The sequence below is a fragment of the Narcine bancroftii genome, chromosome 7, assembly GCF_036971445.1.
Source record: "Narcine bancroftii isolate sNarBan1 chromosome 7, sNarBan1.hap1, whole genome shotgun sequence".
Taxonomy (NCBI): domain Eukaryota; kingdom Metazoa; phylum Chordata; class Chondrichthyes; order Torpediniformes; family Narcinidae; genus Narcine; species Narcine bancroftii.
This window is the reverse complement of record NC_091475.1, coordinates 214,641,736-214,654,462: the sequence shown is the minus strand read 5'-3', so window position 1 is coordinate 214,654,462 and position 12,727 is coordinate 214,641,736. Positions and strand designations below refer to the sequence as shown.

General features: G+C 51.3%; 1 protein-coding gene across 2 annotated transcripts in view; it reads left to right on the top strand.

The window, feature by feature from the left end:
* Positions 1–12,308, top strand: part of LOC138739707 (arfaptin-2-like) — a 66,563-nt gene extending 54,255 nt beyond the window's left edge. For both annotated transcript variants that reach the window (XM_069892303.1, XM_069892302.1), the window contains 2 exons: positions 2,573–2,747; positions 11,459–12,308. In XM_069892303.1, coding sequence (XP_069748404.1) covers positions 2,573–2,747; positions 11,459–11,743 — 460 coding nt within the window. In that variant the 3' untranslated portion in view covers positions 11,744–12,308. The remainder of the gene's footprint in view (positions 1–2,572; positions 2,748–11,458) is intronic.
* Positions 12,309–12,727: the final 419 nt, after the last annotated feature.

The window sequence follows — 12,727 nt, the reverse complement described above, 5'->3', positions numbered from 1 at the left end:
TCCAGACAACATCCTGGTCAATCTCCTCTACCCCCTCTCCACAGCTTCCACATCCTTCCCGTAATGAGGCAACCAGAGCTGAACACAATTCTCTAACTGGTCTCACTAGAGATTTGTAGAGTTGCACCATGACCTCTCAACTCCTGAATTCAATCCCCCTATTACTGAAACCCAGCGACCAATAGGCCTTCTTAACCATCCTATCAATCTGTGCAGCGACCTTGAGGGATGTATGGATTTGGACCCACTCCCCCCCAAGGTCCCTCTATTCATCCACACTCTTAAGTAACCAACCACTAACTCTGCAGTCAGCCTTCTGATTTGTTTTTTCAAAATGCATTACCTCACACTTATCCGGATTGAACTCCATCTGCCACATTTCTGCCCAACTCTCCATCGTGTCTATATCCTTTTGTAACCTTTAACAACCTTCAGCTCCATCCACAACACCTCCAACCTTCATATCATCCGCAAAGCTGACCCATCCTTCCACCTCTTCAACTAGGTCATTTATAAAAATCACAAAGAGCAGGGGTCCCAGAACAGATCCCTGCGGCCCCTCCACTAGTCACCGACCTCCAGGCAGAATATATTCCATCTACAGCGCCTGTATTAAATGTTCTAATCTGCCCCAGACAAACATGTCCTTATATAAATGTTCTCTTTTTTGTAATATTTTATTTGGCATTTTAAATATATTTAACAATCAACAATTGTACCAAATGTAAAACATTGAGAGCCCCTCCCTCCACCCTGTCCCCTCTATATAAGTCCTATTAAACAGAAAGAATGAAGAAAAAGTAACACATAAAGATCACCCCATTGTCGGTGCGTACAGTAAAACATATGGAGACACGATAACACCACAGTGTTAAAATCTTTACAGAGGTCTTCGGGCTAGCCATTAGCAATCGTAGCCCAACATTGGCGCCAATGAGGTACATATATGGTCTAAATAGGGCTGCCCTCTTTTTAGGAGGGTGTTATGTCCCTTCCTGGGATTGTATGTGACTTTTTCAAGTGGGATGCAGCTATTCATCACTGAAGACCACCTACCCATGAGTAGATGGGAGTCAGGCTTCCATGAAACTGCTATGCACTTTCTGGCCACACATAAGGGAATTTCTGTGAATTTAATTTGAGAATTAGTAACCAATCTTGGTAAAGTCCCCCAGAAGACAAAGCTCTGGATCTACTGGGAAGGTGACTCCTGTGATCCTGGTTAGGGTGTCACAGAGGTCATACCAGAAGGGTCCCACCTTTGTGCAAAGCCAGTTAGAATGTAAAAAGGAACCAACCTCTACACCACACCTAAACCACATCTCTGATCATTCAGGTTTATGTTGGTGTAATTTCTGTGGGTGAGGTACAGCTGATGGAGAAAATTATAATGGACCAGTCCATACCTGGTATTGATGGCAGCCAACAAATGTCCCTGACATGGATCTGACCAGAGTTGTTCGTCAATTGTTGTGTCTAAGTCTGACTCCCATCTCACCCTAGATCTATGAAAACCTGGCTTTGGTCCCTCACTCATCGAAGAAAAATAGATTCTAGAAATAAACATATACATTTCCTTCGTGGAGTAGTTTCTCCTTTTCAGTGGAGTCATTTCAGGGCCCAAATTTGTCCTAAGGAAGGATTATTACTGAAGCTAACAAAAGGAGGTTTTATTGGACGTCATATTTCTTCTTCATCTGTTCAAACACACGAAAAGTCTTTTTTCTTAACAATCCTCCAGATGTTGTCTCCCCATATGATATCAGGCTTCCAAAATTTCATTGTTCAAAGTCATTAGTGGAAGTTCATTCTGTCTTAAAGGTGTCTTCAGTGACAATCCTCTTTTCAGTCTAGTGCCTCTGCAGGTCTCACCCCATATTCTAACCAAGGGTTTTAAAATGGGGCTGGAATTCCATTTATACATGAAATCATTATACACCTTCTCTTTTAGATAGTGCAGTCCAATTTGTACCCAGGAGGGGATATCGTCCTTCTCAAAAAATGAAGAAATGACTCTCATTTAGGGCATCAAATAATATCTTTTGAAACTTGGCAACCGGATGCCTCCTAACCTGTAATCCTATGTTTACTTTTCCACGGATATTCTGGGTACCTGACAGATCAAAAGAACCTGCCCACTGTGCTTATTTGGGGTTTTAAAAAGGTCTGAGGTAGTGGAATGGGCAAGGACTGGAAAGGGTACTGCAATCTCGGCAATATATTCATCTTCACACAGTTAGCCCTGCCAATTACAGTGACGGGCAAATTCACTCACTACTCAACCTTCTTCAATTGGACTAAGTAGTGGGAAGTAATTGAGTTTGTATAAATTCTGGAGATCACTCTGTGTCTGACCCCAGAAGTGTGCAATGGGACGATGTGGAGGGAGCTTCACTCTGTGTCTGACCCTGGGAGTGTGCGGTGGGACGATGTGGAGGGAGCTTTACTCTGTCTGACCCTGGGAGTGTGCAGTGGGATGGTGTGGAGCTTCACTCTGTGTCTGACCCCAGGAGTGTGTGGTGGGATGATGTGGAGGGAGCTGGCTGTACCTGACCTGTGCTCCCTGTGATAGGTTGGAGTACGATGCATACCGCACGGACCTAGAGGAGCTGAACCTGGGTCCTCGGGATTCTGTCACGCTGCCGAAGATTGACCTGGCCCAGCAACTGTACGTGGTGCACAAGGAGAAGTATGAGCGGCTACGCAGTGATGTCACCATCAAGCTGAAGTTCTTGGAAGAGAACAAGGTGCTGGTTTGCTGTCGTGGAGCAGTGGTTGTCAGGCTGCTGGATTGTAAGAGGTGCCTGAGATCCATGAAACTGAGCACCTCTCATTATCCAGTGATTCAGCCGAGGGGGTCAGTGGTGTTGTCTAGCACTAAGTCCCTCATGGACTGGTCCAGGAGGAATAGGTGTATGGGCACCACATTGAGTGGTGGGTAGCTTGGTATTGAGACGGGGTAGTGGTGGGAGATCCTCTGTCTGGTGTTCATGACCACCAGTATCCCACACGAATCTCTGCTGAGACCTCTGTGTTAAACACACGCGCACGCTATGCATGGGCATGTACACGCAAACACACACGTACATGTGAACACATACATGCGAACACATGTACGCACGAGCATGGACTCTCTCGAATCTCTCTTTGTAGTTCATGCTCTCCAATCCAGCCCACATCCTGGGAACCTCTTCTGTACCCTCTCCAAAGCCTCCACTTCCTTCCCGTGATGTGGCAAACAGAACTGCTTCAAATGGGGCCCATTTGGTATTGAAGTTGGCAGACAGTTTCTTATTGATCTAGGTTCTGCATCCTGGTGCAGCAATCTGACCACTGACCTTTTCATCCAGATAAATTCCAAAAATAGCACAAACACTGCTCCTTGCAGAAGGGGGATTGGGGTCCAAGATGGAGAGAGGCAACAGATAGTGTGTTGAAGTAGAACAGGATGGTACAGGACCAGCATCAAGGTGAGGGAGGTAAATGTGTTTATTTTCACACAAGAGCTGACGAGCTGAAGGCTTGGATCAGTGCAGAACAGTAGCAGTGACATGCTTGAAGGAGTCCGGTGTTCAGAGGGATTGCTGTTACAAGTGGGAAGAGGTTACAATATTTGTCAAAGTAAAATCACAATTGTCTTTCGAGAGGGTGTTTCCAGAGGACTAGTGTGGGTAGAGTATTCTCCATGATGGGCGTCTACTGCAGGTCAACAGTCAACAGGAGCTGGAGGTCTCGTAGCTGATATTGTAGGGGTTTGCCTTCTCCCAAAACAGAAGCAATACAACTTTCTGACAAACTCAACTGATGTCAGCAAGCGCTCCGTTTGCCTTGCTTACTGCCCTCTCCACCCATGTGGAAGGGCGGAGTGTTTGTGGATTGGATGGGGTGAACTTTGTTTATTATGTCCAGGCCGATGGGGAAGGGGCAATATTAGACCTTGTACTGCAGAATGAACCGATCAGGTAACTGGGGTATCATTAGGGTGCACCTTGGGGCTGGTTTTAAGGTAGTTGTGGAAAAAAGATAACATTGGTCTCAAACTATATTCCCAAACTGAGAACAGCGAATTTCAACATGATTTGAAGGTTGGCTGGATGCAAATGCCAGAGAATGATTGCTGATTCGGTCAGGGGTGGGAACGGTGGGTGAGGTTAGGGTGGGAGTGGTGGGTGAGGTTAGGGTTGGTGAGGGGAGAGAGCGGTGGGTAGGGGGTGGGAACGGTGGGTGAGGTTAGGGTGGGAGTGGTGGGTGAGAGGTGGGAGCGGTGGGTGAGGTTAGCGTTGGTGAGGGGAGAGAGCGGTGGGTAGGGGGTGGGAACGGTGGGTGAGGTTAGGGTGGGAGTGGTGGGTGAGAGGTGGGAGCGGTGGGTGAGGTTAGGGTTGGTGAGGGGAGAGAGCGGTGGGTAGGGGGTGGGAACGGTGGGTGAGGTTAGGGTGGGAGTGGTGGGTGAGAGGTGGGAGCGGTGGGTGAGGTTAGCGTTGGTGAGGGGAGAGAGCGGTGGGTAGGGGGTGGGAACGGTGGGTGAGGTTAGGGTGGGAGTGGTGGGTGAGAGGTGGGAGCGGTGGGTGAGGTTAGCGTTGGTGAGGGGAGAGAGCGGTGGGTAGGGGGTGGGAACGGTGGGTGAGGTTAGGGTGGGAGTGGTGGGTGAGAGGTGGGAGCGGTGGGTGAGGTTAGCGTTGGTGAGGGGAGAGAGCGGTGGGTAGGGGGTGGGAACGGTGGGTGAGGTTAGGGTGGGAGTGGTGGGTGAGAGGTGGGAGCGGTGGGTGAGGTTAGGGTTGGTGAGGGGAGAGAGCGGTGGGTAGGGGGTGGGAACGGTGGGTGAGGTTAGGGTGGGAGTGGTGGGTGAGAGGTGGGAGCGGTGGGTGAGGTTAGGGTTGGTGAGGGGAGAGAGCGGTGGGTAGGGGGTGGGAACGGTGGGTGAGGTTAGGGTGGGAGTGGGGGTGGGAAGAGAGCGGTGGGTAGGGGGTGGGAACGGTGGGTGAGGTTAGGGTGGGAGTGGTGGGTGAGAGGTGGGAGTGGTGGGTGAGGTTAGGGTTGGTGAGGGGAGAGAGCGGTGGGTAGGGGGTGGGAACGGTGGGTGAGGTTAGGGTGGGAGTGGTGGGTGAGAGGTGGGAGCGGTGGGTGAGGTTAGGGTTGGTGAGGGGAGAGAGCGGTGGGTAGGGGGTGGGAACGGTGGGTGAGGTTAGGGTGGGAGCGGTGGGTGAGGTTAGGGTTGGTGAGGGGAGAGAGCGGTGGGTAGGGGGTGGGAACGGTGGGTGAGGTTAGGGTGGGAGTGGTGGGTGAGAGGTGGGAGCGGTGGGTGAGGTTAGGGTTGGTGAGGGGAGAGAGCGGTGGGTAGGGGGTGGGAACGGTGGGTGAGGTTAGGGTGGGAGTGGTGGGTGAGAGGTGGGAGCGGTGGGTGAGGTTAGGGTTGGTGAGGGGAGAGAGCAGTGGGTAGGGGGTGGGAACGGTGGGTGAGGTTAGGGTGGGAGTGGTGGGTGAGAGGTGGGAGCGGTGGGTGAGGTTAGGGTTGGTGAGGGGAGAGAGCGGTGGGTAGGGGGTGGGAACGGTGGGTGAGGTTAGGGTGGGAGTGGTGGGTGAGAGGTGGGAGCGGTGGGTGAGGTTAGGGTTGGTGAGGGGAGAGAGCGGTGGGTAGGGGGTGGGAACGGTGGGTGAGGTTAGGGTGGGAGTGGTGGGTGAGAGGTGGGAGCGGTGGGTGAGGTTAGGGTTGGTGAGGGGAGAGAGCGGTGGGTGAGAGAATTAGGTGAGGGGGAGCAGTGGGTAGGGGAGGGAGCAGTGGGTGAGGTTAGGGTGGGAGAGGGGGTGGGAAGAGAGCGGTGGGTAGGGGGTGGGAATGGTGGGTGAGGTTAGGGTGGGAGTGGTGGGTGAGTGAAGTGCCAGTTAATGAAGAAGACGAGGGCTGTGTAATTAACCAGGAATCATGGCTTTTATTAGCAGAACCTAGTGGTACAATAATGAATGATAATGAGCGCCTACACAGTTATACCCAAGGGGAGTGTCTTTAATGGTAGAGATAATACGCATCCAATGTCGGTAAAGCAGACTAAGCACAGCGAGAGACTGACAGCTCAACATAGATTCACCGAAGTCTCTCCCCGGCAGAAGTAGGGTTAAAATTAAAAGAACAGCTTCTAGAGTAGTATTCAAGCAGGCAAGCACATGGCATTGAGATTTTACTGACAGCCAAAACAAGGCTAGTATCTATCAGAGCAATCAGAATATAATGAGATGTTTAAGAATAGTGGAGCCTCTCGGGTTGTTTTTGAACACGAGTAGACCTTCTTATCGGTGCAGGTGGTGATTTTCCAGGAGTGACAACCTTGGGAACTGGCGGTGTTGATACAGATCCCTGGTCTGTAGTGTGAGATGGCAGAACTTCTGGACCTGCTCCAGAATCACCAGCGTGAGGCAGTGGAGCCTCAGCATGGCCATCTGAATGGTTACTCTCAGGATCACTCCGAATAGGGGGGTGCGGAGGGGATGAACTAAGCGGGGCCAGATCTCTTAGGGGCACAGTGTCCATGCTCCCATCTGGGAATTTAACATCGGCGTAATTGGGGTTAGTATGCAGTAGCTGAACTGGTTGGACTAGGGGGTCTGTTTTACGCACCCGAGCGTGGCTCTTCAGCAGCACGGTTCCAGGCTCAGATAGACAGGCTGGCCAGTCCATCACAGTTCCTGATTTCCTAGGAAAAGTAAACATACCTTCATGAGGTGTTTGATTTGTTGCTGTACATAGTAGGGACCGAATAGAATGTAGCGTCTCAGGCAATACCACCAGGTAACAGGGTAACCATGTGTCTTTAACGCGAGGTTGACAGTCTTCTAGACTGTGGCGTTAGCCCTTTCGACCTGCCCATTGCCCTGGGGCTTTCAGCTCGTGGTGCAACTGGTGGCCATTCCCTTGCGTAACAGAGCCTGACGCAGCTCAGCGCTCATGAATGCTGAGCCTCTGTCTGTATGAATGTAACTGGGAAAACAAAAAATACTGAAGGTTCTGTCTAGTGCCTTAATGACAGACGTCGTTGAGAAGGGAATCCTTGAATATACGTCGATTACAGTAAGGAAATGTACATTTTTGTTGTTTAAAGGTAACGGCCCTTTAAAATTTAAACTGATCCTCTCAAAAGGTCGGGTTGCTTTGATGAGAGTGCTCCGGAGCTTTAAAATACTGTGGTTTGCATTCCACGCAAACAGGGCAGCTTCTAGTTAGTTTTCTGACTTCTTCGAGGGAGTAAGGAAGGTTGTTAGTCCTTATATAGTGGAAGAATCTTGTGACCCCTGGATGGCACAGTCTGCTATGGATTTCCTTTAGTCCTTCAAGCTGAGCACCGGCAGCAGATCGTGACAATGGGTCAGAGGGATCATTTAACCTGCCCGGTCTGTACTGGATCTCATATTTATAAGTTGAGGGTTCTATTCACCAGCGTGCCATCTTATTGTTCTTGATTTTACTTTTGTGTTTAGTACTAAACATGTAGGCTACAGATTTCTGATCAGTGATTAGGGTGAATTTTCTGCTGGCAAGAAAGTGTCTCCAGTAGTGAACAGCTTCAATAATAGCCTGGGCTTCTTTTTCAATGCCCGGATGTTTAAGTTCAGGTCCGCGTAACATGCGGGAGAAGAATGCCACGGGTCTGCCCTTTTGATTAAGGGTTCCTGCCAAAGCACAATCTGAGGCATCAGTTTCCACTTGGAACAGAACATCTCGTCGATGGACGAGAGTGCAGCTTTGGCAATATCAGCTTTAATTCTCTCCAAAGCTTTCAGAGCTGCTGGAGGGAGAGGGAAAGATTTTGTCTCAAACAGGGGGCGTGCTTTCGTAGCGTAATCACGTACCCATTTGCATTAGTAGGAAAAGAATCCTATACACCTTTTAAGTCTGGGGGCGGCAACTTGTTAAGGGGAGCCATTCTTTCAGAATCGGGGTGGATTTCGTCCTCGCGAACAATGTAGCCCAGATGGGTAGTTCTGTTGCATTGAAAACACATTTACCTTAGTTAAATGTAAGGTTGAGTTCTTTAGCTGTTGCTAGAAATTTTTTTAGGTTGTTATCATGTTCAGTCTGGGTCTTACCACAGATGGTGACATTATCCAGATAGGGGAATGTGCTCTGTAACTCATACGTTCTAACAATTTTATCCATCTCCCTCTGAAACACTGACACACCGTTAGTGACTCCAAAAATACCCTCCTAAACTGGTAGAGCTCCCCATCAGCCTTGAATGCCCTATCGGGTCGTTCGCTCTTTTTAATGGGGATTTGGTGGTAAGCTGCCTTAAGGCTGATAATCGAGTACACTTTATATTGAGCTAGCTGATTAACCATTTCGTTAATGCGTGGCAGAGGATAGGCATCCAAGTTAGTATAACGGTTAATTGTCTGGCTGTAGTCAATAGCCAATCGTTTCTTAGTGTGATTTTTCACCACTACCACCTGGGCTTGCCACGGACTCCTGCTGGGTTCAATCACCTCCTCTTTAAGTAGTCTCTGAGTCTCAGCCTTAATAAACTCACGGTCCTCTTTGCTGTAAGAACAGAGGCAATTGGTCGACGCTCGGGAGATAGATTACTGAACAGGGAGGGAGCTTTGATCTTTAGTGTGGACAGACCGCAGTAACTAGTGTGGGGGGTGGTAAGTATGGGTAACGGCCCATCGAAATTTAACACTACACTTTTGAGATTGAATATCCAACCCCATTAACACGGGAACACAGAGATCAGGCGTTACGAAAAGCCAAACATCAGCAAGACAATGTCCCTGCAAGTTCAGAGTAAACCTTACACTTGTCCCGTACAGTCTTTTTAAGTTCTCTACAAGCCATCGATATCCGTCGGTTCGCTGGATATCTCCACAAATTTAAGACTTTGGCAACCAGAGTCTATTAAGCAATCAACAGTCTCACCATTCACCTCCCCCTTCATAGTCGGCCGTTCCAGTCCGAAACAACCCCCAAGCTTTACAGTCAATTGAGCTATCACAGGGGAACTTTGTGTAGATCTCACCTCGCCGTCACTTGAAGTCGATTCAGCCGGCTCGTCTGAAGATTCCCCCCTTTCGCAGTCGTCTTCCGTTCCAGTGGCTCCCGGATGAATTTTTTGGCGCTTTTCTTCTTCTTATCATTGAGAGTATTCTTTGCCCTACATGCTTTAGAGAAGTGGCCATGTTTCCCACAGTGAATTGAGCCAGACACTTCTGTCTGGGGTGCCAGCTCTTATTACAGAAGTAACATTTGCCAGGAGTTCATCCCTTCCTCTCCTTCAGGGTTACAGCACTCCTGGCTGTTTCTTTTTCAGTTTCCAGCATTTTGCTGGACTGTATAGCACTTCTCAATGTTTTGGCTAGTGTGACTGCCCGGCCATAGTTCAGGGGCTTGGTCTACAGCAGTCTCTGTCGGATGTAACTGGAGTCGATTCTGTTGACAAAAGCATCCAGCTTCAAAGCATTGCGGTGTTGTTCCACATTGACTACTCCGACTTCACATTCATTTGCCAGCGAGTCGAGGGCCAGTACACAGGCAGCATCACTTTCCCTGGGTTTCTGGTGTCAAGTCAGCAACTGATGTCGAGCAAACACCACGTTCCGTGGCGCCTCATAGTAAGTAGTCAGACGTTCCCGGGCTATATCCAGAGTCGTAGCTCCTCGTGTTACAGCAAAAGGGATCTCATCCAGTAAGGAATTCAGGTGGCCCCACTGTATCGCCTCATCGACCACGTTGTTTCGAGCCATGTAGTAATCAAAACAAGCAATCCAGTGGTTGAAAATTTTCTCTGGCTCTCGGGGCAGACTGGTCGATTATCAGCTGCTCTGGCTTGAGGGCTGCATCCATTTCTGCTCATAGAATTGAAGTGCCAGTTGATGAAGAAGACGAGGGCTGTGCAGTTAACCAGTGATCATGGCTTTTATTAGGCAGAAATTAGTGGTACAATAATGAATGATAATGGGCGCCTACACACTTCTACCCAAGGGGAGGGTCTTTAGTGGTAGAGATAATACACGTCCAATGAGAGCCCAGCGAGAGACCGACATCACGACACAGATTCACCACAGTGAGGAGAGGGAGCGGTGGGTGAGGGTGGGAACGGGTGGATAGGGGGTGGGAGCAGTGGATGAGGTTAGCGGAGGTGAGGGTGGGAGCGGTGGGGTGAGGGTGGGAGCTGTGGGTGAGGGGGGGAGCGGTGGGTGAGGGGGGGAGCGGTGGGTGAGGGGGGGAGCGGTGGGTGAGGGGGGAGCGGTGGGTGAGGGGGGGAGCGGTGGGTGAGGGGGGGAGCGGTGGGTGAGGGGGGAGCGGTGGGTGAGGGGGGGAGCGGTGGCGTGAGGGGGGGGAGCGGTGGGTGAGGGGGGGAGCGGTGGGTGAGGGGGGGAGCGGTGGGTGAGGGGGGGAGCGGTGGGTGAGGGGGGGAGCGGTGGGTGAGGGGGGGAGCGGTGGGTGAGGGGGGCGAGCGGTGGGTGAGGGGGGGAGCGGTGGGTGAGGGGGGAGCGGTGGGTGAGGGGGGGAGCGGTGGGTGAGGGGGGGAGCGGGTGTGAGGGAGAGGTGGTGGATGATGGGGAGTGAGGGGAGGGAGCGGTGGGTAGGGAGAGAGCAGTGGGTGAGGTTAGGGGGGTGAGGGGGTGGGAGTGATTGGATGAGGGGAGAAAGCAGTGGATGAGGTTGGGGGAGCAGTGGGTTAGGTTAGGGTGGGTGAGGGGAGGGAGTGGTGGGTAGGGGAGGAAGCAGTGGGTGAGGTTCGGGTGGGTGGGTGAGAGGAGGGAGCGGTGGGTAGAGGAGAGAGCGGTGGGTGAGGTTGGGGGAGCAGTGATTGAGGTTAGGGTGGGAGCATTGGTTTAGGGGGAGGTGGTGGGTGGGAGGGAGCGGTGGGTAGGAGTAGAGAGCGGTGGGTGAGGTTAGGGTAGGTGAGGGGGGAGTGTTGGTTAGGGAGAGAGAGTGGTGGGGAGGTTAGGGTGGGAGAGATGGTGAGGGAGGGAGCGATGGGTGAGGGTGGAGTGTTGGGTTGGGGAGGGAGTGATTGGTGAGGTTGAGGTGGGTGAGGATGGGAGCAGTGGGTAAGGGAGGGAAAAGTGGGTGAGGTTAGGGTGGGAGAGGTGGGTGAGGGAGGGGATTGGTGGGTGAGGTTAGGGGGTGAGGGGGGAGTGTTGGGTAGAGAAGCAGTTGGTGTGGTTAAGGTGGGAGAGGTGGGTGAGGGTGGGAACAGTGGGTAGGGGAGGGAGAGATGGGTGAGAGTGGGAACGGTGGGTAGGGGTGGGAGCAGTAGGTGAGGGTGGGAGGCGGTGGGTAGGGGAGGGGGAGTGGTGCGGAGGTTAGGGTGGGTGAGGGGGGAGTGGTGGGGTGAGGTTAGGGTGAAAGAGGTGGATGAGATGGATTGGTGGGTGAGGTTAGGGTGGGAGCGGTGGGTGAGGGGTTGAGTGATGAGGGGGTGAACCTACCCTTTGAGGGACTGACCCTGTGCCCACCTTGCAGGTGAAGGTGATGCACAAGCAGCTGCTCCTGTTCCACAATGCCATCTCGGCCTACTTCGCAGGGAACCAGCAGCAACTGGAGCTGACACTCAAACAGTTCAACGTGAAGATGAAAGCCCCAGCTCAGACAGCCATCCTGGCTGGAGGAGCAGTGACCTGGTGCTCTCCCCGTGCTGGCACCAGTGACATCGGACAGATCGAGCAAGGCTTCATTAAACACAAAGACCCAAACATCTACTTTGAGGCTGGTGTGTTTGAAACAAACTCAAACGTGTTAGAATTTTAGAGAAATTTCTTGTTGCTTAAAGTCGAATCATTTCCAGATTTCTCGCCTTCATAATCTTCCTAGAGAATTAAACACTAAGCTGCAATGTGTGGGCCCTGAGAGCAGAGCCCTGGTTTGTACATAGTCCTAGGGAGAGGCAGCTCTGAGGTGAGACCTGGTGGGTGGTGATATACTCTCCCTCCCCCTCCAGACTGACAGCTGCGACTCTGCTCCTGGGGGGGCTGTTGTGGCCAACGGGAACTGGGCACTTTTACGGGATCTTGTTATTTGCACCTTCGGTGACGGGGCTGGGAGAGGATCAGCGCCGTGGTCAGCTCAACACTGCTGCTATTGATGGTTGGTGGGAGCTGGTACATTTTCGTACTGGACTGCCCCACAGCATGGCTCCAGCTGTGGGTGAGTGAGGGGGTGCTTGGGCACAGCTCACCTGTGGGATGATGGGCTTCAAACCTGGAGTATGTCGTCTGGTGCCCACACTTTCACCACTTTGTGATAGGATCCCCAGTGTGGGAATTGGGAGCAGGGTGTGGGTTTTGTGCTGTATTAAAATCTATCTTTATCTCTGCATTTTCTCTATTGTGTTGTTTGTGTGTATTTAAATTGATTAATATAAAAACTCAAGGTACGGTAAACAGCTGACATACTGCAAGATGGGTCCAACACTCCTGGGGTGCGAATTCCTGCTGGAGAACTTTCCCCTTCGCAGCCTGGCTCACAGGTGGATTTCTAGAACTTTGTTTGTAAGTATTGAGTGGGGAATTTTATAAAAATTCACTTCCATCTCACTTTTGGAGGTATTAAAATGTGTGAAGTTGCTGAACGGTTCTGGTGTTTATTTTCTTTCCTGACCTCTCTTGCCCCAGTCAGTGAGGCTCAGACAGCTTCTGCCTGCCAGGCCTGAGGGTGTGATGCAAGGTGGGGCTGTCTCTGAACCTGGGTGAGATGTAATATTCCCTGAGGTTTAGGTACTACAGCCAGAAATTG